Genomic DNA, 16,308 nt, shown 5'->3' on the forward strand with positions numbered 1-16,308 from the left:
GAGATCCAAAATTTAATTAAAAAGAACACATGGTAGCTAGGAAAAGGTTCAGACCTTTGTACAAAATTTTTGTACAGTGGAACCTATAGGCTTTCCGAGTAGCAACCAACAGTAACCAGGTTAAATTCTGTTTCTGTTTCTTTTTCTGTCTCCTTAATTTAGTTGTTATTTTATTGCTGATTTAAATTCTGAGTTGAAATCCGAGGAGGGTATAGTTTACTTTTGTTTACAGCAATTCACCCCCCTTTTGTCGATCTCCGCTGCACCGACAAGTGGTATCAGAGCCTGATCGCTTCAGAAGGACTAACCGCCAACTGAAGCACTACGATCAAGATGATGCCGGAGCGAACATTCATCCCACGAAGTTCGACGGAGACTTCGCCACATGGAAGCGCAAAATGGAGGTATTTTTTAAAACCGAATTTGACATTCTGTTAATAATGAAATATGACTATGCAGTTTCGAAAGATAAGGAGGAAAATACCTGGACGAAAAAGGAGCAAGCAGATTTCGTCGCTAACGGAAAGGCTGAGTTCCACCTACTCAGCGTTCTACCGCCGCAGGAGGTAAATCGGATCGGAAGCTACGACTCAGCGAAAGATCTCTGGGAAAAATTCCTGGAGCTTCACGAAGGTATTTCCGAAGCGAAGCTAGCGAAGCGCGACATCCTCCGGAACCAGTTAACGAACCTCCGGATGAACCAAGGCGAGAAGGTAGCGCAACTCCAAGCGAGAATCAAGGAGCTGATAACGCAACTAACGAACCTTGGAGAAGAGGTAACCAACCGGGATTCTATCCGATACGCGCTCAATGCCTTCCCGAGAACTCCAGAGTGGGCCTCCTTAGTAGATGCGTACTACATCTCTAAGGACCTCGAGGTAAGTACGTTAGAATAATTATTTTCGACTTTTGAACTTCACGAATCTCGAGTTTCAGAATCCAACGGAGCAGAGAAGACCAGTCAGAACATAGCTCTAAAGGCAAAAGTAAATGGTTCTGACTCCGAAGCCTCAATCGACGAATCCGAAGTGGCACTACTGGTAAGACGCTTCATTAAGTTTTTCAGTACTAATAAATTTAAATCGCAAATGCATCATCGAAAGAAGAGGACGGTTCGTTGCTACAACTGCAACAAAGAAGGGCACATCAAGGAGGACTGCCTAAAATTGAAAAGAAAGGAGAAAGAAAAGGAAAAGCCAAAATACGGGAAACCAGAACCCTCCAAGCACAAGAATCTGAAGGCTACTTGGTCAGATTCGTCAACCTCTGAGTCGGACATCGAAGAATTCTTGGGGTTAGCGCTATTGGCGAACCATCAACCGGAAGAAGACTCAAGCTCAGAGATGAGCATCGATGAAGGGGGAGGAACATTAGAAAAAGAAAGTAGCAGTGAAGGGGGAGCATCACCAGATCAGGTAAGTAAGGTACGCAATCTAACCCCATCTCAGTCATTTCGATTTATTAAATCGCTTTCTAGAGAATTAGATAAATTAGAAAAAGGAAATGAAAAATTGAAATCAAAAAATGAAAATTTAAAATTAGAAATTGAAAAATTGAAAAATGATGCATGCTTAAAGAAATTTCCAAAGTCAAAAATAAAAATTTATGGTAAATTAAATTGGTATATAAGGAAGCATCAAGGTCAACTTAGGAAAATACCAAGAAACTATGTACCTCCTAGATTTTTGAATAATCCTGTAGGAAGGAACCTCTATTGGGTTCCAAAATCTGTGCTTAATTAATTTTTTCAAAAATTAAAAGCTTACAGTGAGAAAATTAAACATTGAAATTCTTTATGGAAGCTTTGTCTAAGGAAGTGGTTGCTGCTCCAATAACCAAGAAGGCCTAGTGCCTCGCCACGACCTGGAAGCTAAAATATTGAAAGAAAATATTTAATTAACTTTATGAAAAAGCATTAAATAAGAATTAAATAATGCTTTGAAAGTTTATCAAATATTCGTTAAAATAAACAAAAATTCCTTAGAAATTTTTTTTTTTAAAAAAAATATTCTAACTTAATTTTTTTTTGGGTTAGAAATTTTCTTCTGGAAAATTTCACTTGACTTAGAAATTTTTTTTTGGGAACCCTTGAACATTTACTTAGGATTTTTTTTACTTAGAAAATTCATTTTAACTTAGCAATATTTTTTCAAAAATTCATTTTTAACTTGGAAAATTTTCAAAAACTTCAATCTTACTTGAAAATTCTTAAGCCCCATTTTTGCTGTGATCAAAGGGGGAGAGAAAAGTACAAGTTTAGGGGGAGTTAGAAAAATTTAAAATTTCTGTTATTATTTTTATAAAAAGTGTTATAATTTTACTAATTGTAAAAATTATTCTTAACTTGTTAGTTTAGTAATTTTTTCTTTAAAATTACTGTTTATGTCTATTTTGACCCTAACTTGAACTTGGGTTGATGCACATCAAAAAGGGGGAGATTGTTAGACCCCGTGGTAGTTTTGATGTGATCAACCAAGTTGGTTTAGGTCCTGTTGTGTTTGATCCTTGTGTCTGAGTGTGCAGGAGCTTAGGAACACAGGAAGTCGAGCGGAAGACGCAGCTAGCGAGAAGGACGGCACGGGAAGGGAGTCGACGGGCTCGGTGCGTCCGAAGGACGAGAGAGCTGAGGAAGAGTACTCCGGTGGGCGTGAAGAGCGTGCGCGGCGTTCGAGGGACGTTAAGCCGGATGGAAGGCTGCTCGAGGAGAAGGCCTAGAATTGGGTTCGGGTGAGCCCTATTCCGGTTGGCCGCAATCACCCAAAAGAACGGAGCGTCAGAAGCTGGAAAAACCAAGCTGGAATCTGTGCTGCCATCTTGGAGGCGCCTCCAGCAGGATTGGAGGCGCCCTGGAAGGCGCCTTCAACCCTGTTGAAGGCGCCCTTGAAGGCGCCTTCAACCCTGTTGAAGGCGCCCTCAACAGGTCAGCTTTGACCGTTTGCGTGCGGATAAAGTTTTATCCATTGACCGAGCTGGAGGCGCCTTGAACCTTGTTGGAGGCGCCTTGGACCCTCGGGATAGACATTCCAGGAGCTATAAAAAGGCCCCTGGAGCTAGGAATTCAACAACAACTCAAGCATCCAACTTGTAATCAATTCCTAGCAACTAAGTGAGCGTTCTAAGTGTAAAAAGGCCTTTCCGCCTACAGTAAAGGAGATTCTACTAGTAGAGTTTTTCATCGCCCTGGATTAACAACCTCCTTGGTTGTAACCAGGTTAAATTCTGTTTCTGTTTCTTTTTCTGTCTCCTTAATTTAGTTGTTATTTTATTGCTGATTTAAATTCTGAGTTGAAATCCGAGGAGGGTATAGTTTACTTTTGTTTACAGCAATTCACCCCCTCTTGCCGGTCTCCGCTGCACCGACACACAACATCGAAATTAAATTCGAAAAACGAGAATCGAATGTCTCTTATATTTGGTATTTATACAAAGAAAAATTAACTAGTATGATGCGGAAATTAAATACTAGTTATACCTCTTCCTTGTATGCTAAAAACCTCGAGATCTTCTGCCGTATCCCTCGCCTCCTCTTGGACGTCATGTGGGCGACGATCCTCTAAGATGAACACCACCCGGAAAGCTTCTCCTCTTTCTCTAGAATTCGGCCACCACCACCACAAAGGAGCAAAAGAGAGCAAAGGGAAGAGAGGGAGAGGGGCCGGCCACTTGATGATCTCCAACAACACAATATCAATTGTTATGTTATTCAAGGCCTCCCCTTCCCCCCTTTTTATATTAGTTTCCCAACGGAAAATTATGGAAAGAGTTTTATAAAAAATTAGACTCATTCCTATTTCCTTTTTTTCTTTTTCTTTCCTTTTAATTAATCAATCCTAGATTGATTTATTAATTAAACAACTATTTGTTGATGTTTAATTATTTGACCGGCCCCTTGCTTGGGCACCAAGCAAGGTGGCCGACCACTTATTAAAAGGGAAAGAAAGAAAATTTTTTTATAAAATTTTAAAAGAAGAAAACTTCTAATAAAATTTTACAAACTTTTTTTTTTCTAATATGGATATTAAAAGGAAAGTTTTAAAATTTAAAACCAAATTTTAAAATTTAAAACATCTCTAATAATATTTCTTTTTTTTTTAAAGAAAGTTTTATAAATTTTACAATTCTCTTTTAAAACCTCGTGGCCTAATTTAAATTACGAAAATTTTATAAATTTTTAAAATATCTCTTTTTACAAATTGTAAATATATGAGGAAATTTAAAAATTCAAAAACAACCTTCCTAATTTAAATATTGCGGCCAGCCCCCTTGCCCAAGGCAAGGGCCGACCACTTCTAGAGAATATGTGGCCGGCAGTTGCTCGGTCACCAAGCAATGAACCGGCCCCTTCTTGGACACCAAGATAGACTTTTCTTTGGATAGACTTGAGGCTTTATTGAGGCTACAACAGGGACCTAGAGGAGAAATTGATTTTGACCTTCCAATGAGCTTGAGTATCTCGTGCTCACCCCGAACACACAACTCAAGTTCATCGATAATAACTCATTCCACTAGAGAGTTATTACCGCACTAACGCATCAATCTCAAATTACATTATGGGCTCCTTCTTATTATGACTGTGTTAGTCTCCCTGTGTTTAAGATTACGAATGTCCACTAATTAAGTGAGTTACTGACAACCCATTTAATTAATATCTAGCTCCAAGAGTAGTACCACTCAACTTTATTGTCATGTTGGATTAGGTCCACCTGCAGGGTTTAACATGACAATCCTTATGAGCTCCTCTTGGGGACATTCTCAACCTAGATAACTAGGACACAGATTCCTTTTATAATCAACAACACATACTGTAAGTAATATCATTTCCCAACTTATCGGGCATATTGATTTATCGAGCTAAATCTCACCCTTTGATAAGTCAAAGAAATAAATATTAAATATACATGCTTGTTATTATATTAGGATTAAGAGCACACACTTCCACAATAACTAAGGTTTAGTTCTTTTACTAAGTCAGTACAAAAAGAACTTACCTAAATGATTGTACTCAATACACTTAAAGTGTATCAGTGTAATTTATTAGTCAAGATAAACTAATACTTAATTATATTACGTCTATTCTGATGGTTTATTCCTTTCCATCTTAGTCGTGAGCAACTGTTTATAATTTATAGAGAACCGACAACATGATCTTCTAAGTGTGACTCCACACTCCATGTTATCTACTATATAAATTAATTGAGCAATTACATTTAACAAATAAATATAAATATTTGACCAATATGATTCTTTATTTCAAAATAAATATGTACAAAAGCTAAACTTTTAAGTATACATTCCAACAAATGTCAGTTCAAAATTCTTAAGATGAAGGCTGCAAAGTAGCTTGTTGCATGAAACAGCTTCTAGGTGACTGGTTGCTCGAAAGTTATACAGTACCGTGCGATCCTCAACAAAAAAAGCATTCTCAATCTTTCCACACCATTGAGGATTCATGCAGGAAAATGGTGCTCAAATTAGCTACTGTACAAAGGGATTCAGATTTTGTCTAAACTACATCCATCAGATGACTGTGGCCATATTCTTCATCTGCAGCTGAGGAACTTCTCTGCAGGCTCCATCTCTTCGTCTGAAGAACCGTACTGATGTCGAATTTCCTTTGATCAAGATCCCTTCGGTCACATTCCATCAGGTTGTGCAATACATCCTTCATGGAAGGCCTGGAGGCAGGATTCCTGCTTGTGCATTCTATGCCTAGACTTAGCACCGTAACTATGTCATCCAAGTAGTCAACATCTACATTCAAGTCCTTGTCTATCAGCTCCATTACATTGCCATTCTCCCTTTGATGGCGAGCAACCCACCCTGCTAAGTTCTCGTGTTCATCACCATCTAGTGCTTCCCTTCCTGTTGTCAGCTCCAAGAGGACTACCCCAAAGCTATAAATGTCCACCTTGTTTGTGATCTTCCATGAATACCCACACTCTGTAATTGAGCAGAATTTGATCTATGAACAACAAACTTCATATGGCACATATTGAAAACAGGTCTAGTGGTTAGTTCGAGGAGTTACCTGGAGCCATGTAGCCAAAAGTGCCTCCCATGGCCGATGCTGATTCGGGCTCACCAGCCTTGAGCAGCATGCGAGCCAGGCCAAAGTCAGCAATCTTAGCTCTACACTCTGAATCCAGAAGTATATTACTCGACTTCACATCACGATGAATGACCGGCGCCGGGCAATGATGGTGCATGTAGCACAACCCTTTTGCTGCATCAATGGCAATCCCCAACCTCTTGGGCCAATTAAGTGGCTCTTTGTGCTCAGAGTCTGGTCTCGCTCGCCGTCGGTGTAGCCACTGATCCAGGCTTCCATTCTCCATGTACTCATAGACAAGGAGCTGGGAGTCTGCATTCGAGATGCAACAGAGTAACTTCACAATGTTTGCATGCCGGATTTCACCCAAGATCTTGACTTCAGCCTCGAAGGCCTTCTCCATCGTCCAGTCTGTCTTTCTGGTATTCCAAATTTTCTTCACGGCCACTGTCATGCTGGTGTGATTGCTGATGTCGATTCTGTACACCTCGCCGGACCCTCCCTTGCCGATGAGGTTATCCACTGTCAACTTACCTATTATGTTGGCTTCAGTGAAGTCCACTTTCTGAAAAGAAGTGAGCTTCCACAGCAGCTCATGGATGACGTCAGGCTGCCAGCGGCACATCAATATCCCAATCACAGTGACCATTAGGAGCATGAATCCACCGAGCACTAGGAATATTCTGATCAGTCTCTGTGAAGACTTATTATCGATACTGGCCGTCCGGTGTGCACAAAGTTTGATATTCACTATGGACTTGGAGGAGCAGAGATCAGGATTTCCTGAAAAGCTTTGCTCGTAAGCTTGGTTCTGCAACTGGAGGGGTATCTCGCCGGATAGTTGGTTGTGAGACAGGTTAAGGGAGTTGAGTTTAAGGTTGCCCATCTCCGGTGGAATTGGCCCTGATAGCATGTTCCATGAGAGGTCTATTATTTTGAGCTCTGGCAATAGTCCAACTTCCGGTGGGATGTTTCCCGAGAGGTGGTTGTTCTTGAGGTTGAGCTCTGTAAGTGACTTCAAAGCGGATATTCCCTCTGGAATTGAACCGGAGATTTGATTTCCATCAAGCAATAGATTCAGGAGCCTTGACATTCCGGTGAGTACTGCCGGAATTTCACCTGAGAACTTATTGTTACTCACTTTGAGAACTTGCAGTTTTGGAGTTGAAGACGGGATTTTTCCAGAGAAGAGGTTGTCTTCGATTTCCAAGCGCCTTAGGTTCCTTGGCAGTGTGTCTGGCAAAGTGCCATACAAGAGGTTGTGATGGATCAACACCGTCGTCAAATTTACTGCAGTCGACCATATTTTGAGGGGAAACTCGCCGGAGAAGCTATTGTTATAGAGTTGAATGTTAGTCAAGGTGTGGCACTCATCGGCGAGAAACGCTGTCAGTTCGCCGGAGAAGTTGTTGTTGAAGATCACCACCGAATTCAGAGCTCCTTTTGCGCACAGGCCTTCAGGCAAGCTGCCGGAAATCCTGTTGTCTGATACCTCAAAATTCGTCAGCTTGGAGTGGTTCCCGAGCTCTGTTGGCAAAACTCCACTGAACCGGTTACCGAAGAGCCTAATGTCATATAGCTTGGGAAGAAAGGCGATGTCGTTGGGAATCTCGCCGGATAGTTCATTATAGTACATGAACAACTTGGTGAGATTGAAGAGGTTGCCGAATCCCACCGGTATCGACCCGTTGAGACTGTTGATGGACACATCGATCTCCTCCAAGCCTGTCGCCCTGATCTCGCTGCTGATTTCTCCGGATAGCTTGTTGGCATACAAGTAGATTCTTTTGAGCTTCTCCAGCGACCATATGGATTCAGGAATTGAGCCATTAAGCAAATTCATGGCCAGGTCGAGATGTTCTAGCTCTTTTAGATTCTGGAAACTCTCCGGTATCTCACCTGTGACTTGAGTCTCCGACATCCAGAGGTACTTGAGGCTCCTCATATTCCCGAACTCATCGGGAATCCGTTGGCTTGCAAATTGATTGTATGCGAGAGTGAGATTTTGGAGCATCGAGAGTTGGCCAAGCTCGGCCGGAAACGAGCCATTCAATTGGTTGTTGTCGAGGTGCAGGAACTGCAGTGACTTAATCCGGCCAATTGACGGTGGGACGTCGCCGGTGAAGTTGTTACCCGAGAGGTCGAGGTGCCTGAGGCGAGAAGACAACTTGTCGATATCGCCTGGAATCTCTCCGACAAAGTAGTTTTCGGAGAGGTCAAGGTACTGGAGGCTGGAGCAGTTGTAAAGGCCGGTAGGGAAGCCGGTGGCGATGTCGTTGTTGGTGAGGTCGAGGTGGGAGAGATTGTTGAGGTCGCAGATGAAGGCTGGGACTGACTGGGTGATGTTCATGTTGGGGAAGGTTATGGCGTTGACGAAGCCACCATTGTCGCACTGGACTCCTGGCCATTGGCAGTGGGGAGCGGAGGTGCTCCATGAGCTGAGAGCAGAGGTGCTGCGCCAGTGAGCTCTCAGGCGGAGGAGGATGCGCTGCTCCTGGTGAGCGGCATGGGCGACGTAGGTGACGTTGGAGATCAAGAGAAGGTGAAGCCAGATAAGGATTTTGTTTAGGATCAAAGTGGAGATATGAATAGTGGAATTTGTTTCTTTGCCACCCATTAGAAATTTCTTTGCTGGTGCTCGTTTGATGGAGATGAATGGCCATCTCATATGCTTCTTAAGTAGAGGTTGGCGGGGACGAGTTGGCGGGGACGCTGGGGACGAGCGAATCGCCTTTTGTCACATAAGTAGAGGATTCCTGTCCCGGTACTACGGTGTCGCGGTAGGAAATTTCGGTTGCTACTTAAGCACCTGGCTATAGTATATTTGTAAGATTTTTTTTTTTAAATGAGCGCGTAATCAAAAGATGCTGGACTTCTGGCTGACCGCCGCGTGTGCTTTCCGATTTACACTAGTGGCCAGTAGGAAATTTTCGTAGGGTCGGGCCATCCAGGGATAGCCAATAAGGCTAATTATGATTATATTTTTTTTAAATAGAGGATTGCGCAGTGAAGAAGCACTTAGGTTACGTTTGGTTGGGTGTAATGTAATCTAGTTTGTAATATAATTAAATTTATAATATAATGTAATGTAATCTTGATTATATTACAATATTTGGTAATGTAATGTATGTAATCTTTGATTACAAGGATGATTATATTCTTTTATTTGGTGTATATTATTTTTTATAAGGAATGCGATTCGTATTATTATAAAATGATAAAAATATCCTGCGACCTCTACCGGAGCTTGCGACATCCACCAGCAACCAGTGGTCGCTGTCGCAGGCCTCCGCCGCGGCAACCACCTGCAACCATGAGTCGTCGTCGCAGGCTGCCGCCTGCAACCGCCAGTCGTTGCCGCCAGCCATTGTCGTCGATAATCGGCGGCCCGCCGGCAACCAGAGGTCGTCGCCTGGCGGTGGGCAGCAGTCAGCGGTGGACTAGGGGTATATTCGATATTTAAATTTTAATTAAGCGGTGACCTTGTAATATAATCGGATTACATAATAATTATTTTGTAATCCATATTATAAAACTTCACTATCTTTTATAAATCAGATTACATTACAAGTTTAAAATTAAAATAAACAAAATAATCAACCTTATAATATAATCCTGATTACATTATAAGGTAGATTACATCCTATCTGATATGGTGATGAGATAAGAGGGAGGGGGCATTTTCGTCATTTCCTATTTGGAGGGTTTTGGTTTTAAGGATGACACTGCTCACCAGCAAGCTCTCTCGTGGTTTTTCTGCCGCCGCCATGGGGAAAAAACTTCTTCTCCCCTGGTGATCACTATCGAAGGAGGGTCGCCGGTGATGACCACCCCGATGAGTAGCTCCTTCCCTTCTGCCTCTCTGCGTCGACGCCCGTCGTCTCCCTCGGCGCCTCTTCTCTCCCTCTCCCCTTTGCTGGTCGAGGCCCACAGTCGTTGCTCTTCCCCTTCTCCGTGCCGATGCCATCGCGAGCAGCCTCCTCGCCTTCCTCTCCGCGCGGATGTTGCCTAGTCCTACCCCTCTTTTCCTCGCCACGCGCACCCCTTATGGACGGCGTTGGCACCAGCAACAGCCGCTACCTTCTCCCGCTCTACGCGCGCTGCAGCCTCGCTTGCCGGCAGCCGCCAGGTACCGCAGCCACAGTCGCTAGGCACCGCAGCCACTCTCGCCAGGCACCACAGCCACTCCTGCCGGAACCGCTTTCGACTCCTCACACCACTGATGCCACACAGATTCACGCGAGAACGCCATCGCATGTTTTCTCCCCTCTCTCTCTCACAACCCAGCTTCAGCCACCGTCCCACTACTGGACAGACCTTCGGATGTCGAAGGATGCCACCGCCTTCCCACTCTGTGCGCTGGCAGCGCACACTCCGGTAGCTGGGTTCATCGATACATCGATAGGCGCTCTTTGGCGGCTGCAGCTGGCTAGCATTCAGGCCACTTGTTAGCAATCCGCGCGGCTGTATTCCACACGCTGATCTCATCCTTAGTCCAGCTTTGTGTGGGGTTGTGTTTCGGCCTTCGGGCCATTGTCACTGTTCGGCACCCGACCCTTGTGTTAGATTCTGAGTTGTGTGTTATATATGGGTCCATGTGCTGATATCATGTTTCGACTTTCATGCCGTCATCATATCTCGACCTACAAGCCGTTGTATTACTCCGGCTTAAGAGTCGTCGTCATATTTCGGCCGACATGCCACCTCTTGGATCCATGCTGCACCGGTTTCCATGTCGTCGCCCCCAGATCTGGCTCCTCAGTTGGCTCCTACCCATCTATTCGTTCGGGCCGCGACGACTCGATCAGCACTGAGACTATCTCACCGACTCATCCGAGGGTGCCCCTTGGGGCCATGGTACGTCACTGTACTCGTCTTATATTTATTTAGTTGTTCTATCATTATTCGACTGCTTATATATTCGTGGGACCCGCCTCAAGCATCGGGGTACCAGAGACAGGGGCGACCCGGTCATTGGCTGCAGGTAGTGTTGACCAGAGGAGATCGGACGACTTAGTCAACACAGAAGATAGCTCACCATCTGGATCATGGAGATACGATCAACATTCCAGACACGTCGTTCCGGCAGTTCCTTCTTCCCAGATTCCCGACAGGAACATATTTGACGTCGTCTGTGGGAACACACCTGATCTGGAACGTAAAGATGGACGACACCGGAAAATGCTGCCATATTCATGACCTTGATGGGTTTTGACGAGTATATCATATTCTCCTCACTCCACGAGTATTCGGGAGTCGAGAAATTGAGTCAGATCCTTTGCTGATCGGTAGGTCAGTTTTTCCGTTATATTCTCTTTCGGTCATAGAATCTATCATAGTTTTCCGAGCAAGGACTCCCGCGCCGATCGGCCGGTTTTCTATCATACTAGAGCCATAGGCTCATTGATGAAGACTTCTGCGCCGATCGACTGGGATTATATTTACGAAGACTCCCGCGCCGATCGGCCGGGATTGTATTTATGAAGACTCCCTGCCGATCGGTCGGGATTATATTTGTGAAGACTCCCACACCGATCGGCCGGGATTGTATTTGCGAAGACTCCTACACCGATCGACCGGGATTGTATTAGCGAAAACTCCCGCGCCGATCAGTCAGGATTATATTATATTAGAGCCACAGGCTATAGAAGTCATGATGCTAACTGATTTTTTTTTTCTCTTGCAACCGAAGTCATGATGTGAGCACGTATGGCCGACAAGGCGAAGCTCAAGGACGCCGCGATCGAGGCGGTGGCAACTGAAGAACTGGTGAGCTGAGGCCTACAGTCGGTCGACTCCCACGAAAATCCGCTCGGCCTGAGTGAGGAGATGCGCTGGGAGTGTTGGAGTGTATACTAAAAGCCTAGCTTTTGTAAACATTTAATTTTGAAATAAAAGAATCACATTGGTCAATATCTACATTTATTTGTTAAATATAATTGTTCAATTAATTTATATAAGTAGATAACATGGTGTGTGGTGTCACACTCAGAAGATCATGTTATCAGTTCTTTATAAATTATAAACAGTTGCTCATGACTAAGATAGAAAGGAACAAACCATCAGAATAGTCGTAGTGTAATTAAGTATTAGTTTATCTTGATTAATAAATTACACTGGTACACTCTAAGTGTATTGAATAGGACCATTTAGGTAAGTTCTTTTTGTACTGACTTAATGAAAGAACTAGACCTTAGTTATTATGGAAGTGTGTGCTCTTAATCCTAATATAATAACAAGCACATATATTTAATATTTATTTATTTGACTTATCAAAGGGTGAAGTTTAGCTCGATAAATCAATATGCCCGATAAGTTGAGAAATGATATTACTTATAGTGTGTGTTGTTGATTATAGAAGGAATCTGTGTCCTAGTAATCTAGGTTGAGAATAACCCCCAAGAGGAGCTCATAAGGATTGTCATGTTAAACCCTGCAGGTGGACTTAGTCCGACATGACGATAAGGTTGAGTGGTACTACTCTTGGATTAAGATATTAATTAAGTGAGTTGTCAGTAACTCATTTAATTAGTGGACATTCATTATCTTAAACACAGGGAGACTAACACACTCATAATAAGAAGGAGCCCAAAATGTAATTTGGGATTGGTGTGGTAATGCGATAATAACTCTCTAGTGGAATGAGTTATTATCGATGAACTTGAGTTGTGTGTTCGGGGCGAACACGGGATACTCAAGCTCATCGGAAGACCAAAACTAATTTCTCCTCTAGGTCCCTGTTATAGCCTCATTATAGCCTCAAGTCCATCCAAATGTAAGGCTCTTCTTGGTGTCCAAGAAGTGGGCCGGTCCAATGCTTGGTGACCAAGCAAGGGCCGGCCACATCCTCTTTATAGCGGCCGACCCTATTGCTTGGTGACCAAGCTTGTAGGGGCCGACCAAGATTAATTCAAATAGGAGGGTTGTTTTGAATTTTTAAAATCTTCTCTTTGTAGAAAACTATAAGTTTTAAAAGAGAGATTTTAATTTTAAAAAACTTTCCTTATTTGAATTTGGCCACATGCTTTAATAGAGAGTTTTAAAAGTTTTAAAACTTTCCTTTTTTAACCATCCTCATGGTTTAAGAAAAAAAGGGAGATAAGTTTTAAAATTAAAATTTTCTATCATCATGTTAAAAAAGGAAATTTTATAAGAGAAGTTTTAAATTTTAAAACATGGTTATAATTTTTAGAACTTTCCTTTTTTAACTCCTACTTTAGGAAAGAGAGCTTGTAAAATTTTATAAGAGTTTTTCTTGTAAAATTTTATAAAAAATATATTTCCTTTTTCCCTTGATGAGGTGGCCGACCACCTTGCTTTTAGCCCAAGCAAGGGGCCGGCCATATTAAAAATAATAAAATCATCACAAAATCAAAATTGGTGATTGATTCAATCAAGAGGAAAGAAAAGGAAAAAATAAAAAGGGAAGAGGAAAAACTAGAGATTGATTTTATTTTTTGTAAAAAGTTTTTCCTTATTTGCCTTGGGCAAGTAATATAAAAGAAGGGGTGAGGGGGGCTTCATGAGACACAACTCTTATTCTCTTGCTTGGAGATCTTGGTGTGGCCGGCCCCTTCTCCTTCTCCTTTCCCTTTGCTCTCTTCTCCTTGGTGGTGGTGGTGACCGGATTTTAGAAGAAGAGGAAGAAGCCTTTGGGTGGTGTTCATCTTGGAGGATCGTCGCCCACACGACGTCTAAGGCGAGGCGAGGAATACGGCAGAAGATCTCGAGGTCATTAGCTTACAAAGAGAAGGTATAACTAGTAGTTTTTTTCCACATCATACTAGTTATTTTCTTTGTAAGAATTCTAAATACAAGAGGCAATTAGATATAGTTTATCGAATTTATTTTTCGATTTTGTGTTTTCTTCTTTTTCGAATTTGTGATTCGATTGTTCTTTTTGGTTAACCTAGAGTTATTTAAGGAAATTAAATATTAGCTTTCCTTAAGAGGCTTTGACTAGGCGGTGGTGGTTGCTCCTATATCCAAGAAGGCCATGTGCCTCGCCATGTAGTCCTGGAAGTCAATTTTAGAAATTAATATTTAATTGAATTAATAACATAGGTGGATTTGAATCAATAGTGTTAAGTTCCGCTTGCGATTCAAATCTAAACCATTAAGAACAGATAAGTTAAATTTGGAATCAATGATGTTAAGTTCCGTCTACAATTCCTAATTTAACTTCTAAAGAACACAATAGGTTATTTAAGGAAAGGTTCGACACTTGTACAAAAAATTTTGTACAGTGGAATTGGTACGTTTTCCTAGGACTAACCAACAATTGGTATCGGAGCTAGGGGTTGCCTCTGTGTGTTTAGAATTCAAATAGGTTATGCACATGTCATACATAATTTAGGCAGGATAATAGTAGGATGTGCTAACTCTTTGGTTGCAGGCTCCAACTATTATGGCTTATTGATGTTGTGTGTGATTGGACCCTTGGACATGTCAAGGGCAATATTTTGTGTGTGCATGATTATATGTAACTAATACAGCAGGAGCTGTATTAGCCCTAGGATTTTAGAATTTTATTTTCGATCTAGATTACATGTACATTCCCTCGTGGAATATAGGATCGATATATGTAAAATATTATTTCTGTCGCGGATCGGATTCTTACGAGGCGTGGTACTTATGGAGCACCAGAGGCGCAGCGGAATAAGAAGCAAGATGGATGCGACGACTCGATCCGAAAGCAGTGGCTAAAGATGGCATCAGCTAGGGTTGGAGCATATGGAGGACAGTAACAGAAAAAGGCCATAATAGTTAGAAAATAATTTCCATATTTATTACTTTTACTGTGATGTGTGTGTATGCATGAGATGTATGCTAGGATAGTTTAAAATCCTCATTTTAAATAACTAAGTGGGAGAGGGATTTTAATAAATCCAATGGTCTCCATTACTGGTTTGTAAGTGATGTAACAAGCTTGCGTGTTAGTTCTGAGTGCCTCCCTCCACAACGGATGAGTTTGTTGCAGATCACTAGATCAAACTTCCTTTATGGATGGTTATAGGAAATTATTTAGGGGCGTGCGATCTTCTCCAACTGAAGGGGCACAATCCTATTTAATGGACTTAGTATCAAGTAATGGTATACACTTAGACGTATTCAATAGTATCCTCCCCAACGGAGTCACTGCTATTATTTTGTGTGACCAAAGTGAAACCAACTATTAATTTTATTTGTCATAAAGTTAGGATGACAAGATAATAAAATTAATGAGTCACACCCTCCTCTTACAAATGTTGAATTTATATACGTCTACACTAACGTGACATGCAATATTCACGGTGATTTGAGGTGTTGGTTAATTTAAAATAGTATTGTTTGAGGAATCAATATTATTCTAAATTTAGAGTCTTGACCAAAGTTTATTTTTTGTGATTCTTAGGATGACTTTCAACCCACTGGCCATATACTGAAAGAGAACAAACTTACTGGTCTCAACTATATTGATTGGAAAAGGAACCTGGACATTGTTCTTACTGCTGAAAGCTATAAGTTTGTACTAACTGAGGCTTGCCCTGATGCACCTGACGGTGACTCTACCCCAGAGGAGATTGAGTATCATAAGAAATGGGTAAAAGCTGATGAGATGGCGCGGTGTTACATTTTGACATCAATGTCAAATGTATTGCAACATCAGCATCAAGATTTACCAACAACTTATGATATAATGAACAATCTCAAAGAACTCTTTAGGCACCTGAGTCGGACTGCTAGGCAAGAGGCAATGAGAAAGCTAATGACAGCCACCATGTCTGAGGGGACACCCATAAGGGACCATATCCTCAAAATGATGGCTTATCTGAATAAAATACAAGTCCTTAGAGGAGAAATCGATGGGGAAACCCAGGTCGATATAATTCTCCAAACGCTACCCAGAAGTTTTGAGCAGTTCCGCCTGAACTATAACATGAACAAAAGAGAGTATACGTTGGCGGAACTTCTAACAAAACTACAGGTAGCAGAAGGAATATTTCGTCACAGTTCTCAGATTCACTATGCTGAAAATGGTTCTACTTCTAAGTTGAAAGGCAAGAAGAAGAAGAAACATGTCTTTTCAGCAAAGAAGGTAAATAAACCTCAAGGTATATGTAACGACCACCCTTCTTACTACTACTACTCTCTAAGGATGACCGTTACTTAACTACTAACTCTACTTAACCGGTATGATTAAAAATCAAATGGAAACCCTACCGAAAAATTTTGGTAGAGTCTCCCTTGTACCGGTGACCATATTCAACAATACATGC

At 42.0% G+C, this 16,308-nt stretch overlaps 1 protein-coding gene across 1 annotated transcript; it reads right to left on the reverse strand.

Moving 5' to 3' along the window:
- Nucleotides 1-5,375: 5,375 nt before the first annotated feature.
- LOC121988829 (receptor-like protein kinase HSL1) lies at nucleotides 5,376-8,484 on the reverse strand. The gene is made up of 2 exons (XM_042542512.1): nucleotides 6,029-8,484; nucleotides 5,376-5,940 (listed from the first exon to the last, which is right to left on the reverse strand). Exons 1-2 carry the CDS (start codon nucleotides 8,397-8,399, stop codon nucleotides 5,504-5,506), a joined length of 2,808 nt encoding a protein of 935 aa, XP_042398446.1. The 5' UTR covers nucleotides 8,400-8,484; the 3' UTR covers nucleotides 5,376-5,503.
- Nucleotides 8,485-16,308: the final 7,824 nt, after the last annotated feature.

The sequence above is a fragment of the Zingiber officinale genome, chromosome 6B (genome assembly GCF_018446385.1).
Source record: "Zingiber officinale cultivar Zhangliang chromosome 6B, Zo_v1.1, whole genome shotgun sequence".
In the NCBI taxonomy this organism is placed as follows: Eukaryota; Viridiplantae; Streptophyta; class Magnoliopsida; order Zingiberales; family Zingiberaceae; genus Zingiber; species Zingiber officinale.

Bases quoted from the DNA above. Each gene is read 5' to 3' on its own strand.
- LOC121988829 (XM_042542512.1), bottom strand. From the start codon at position 8,399: ATGAACATCACCCAGTCAGTCCCAGCCTTCATCTGCGACCTCAACAAT. The intron at 5,941-6,028 runs GTAACTCCTCGA...GCTCAATTACAG, and splicing joins TTTTGGCTACATGGCTCCAG to AGTGTGGGTATTCATGGAAG.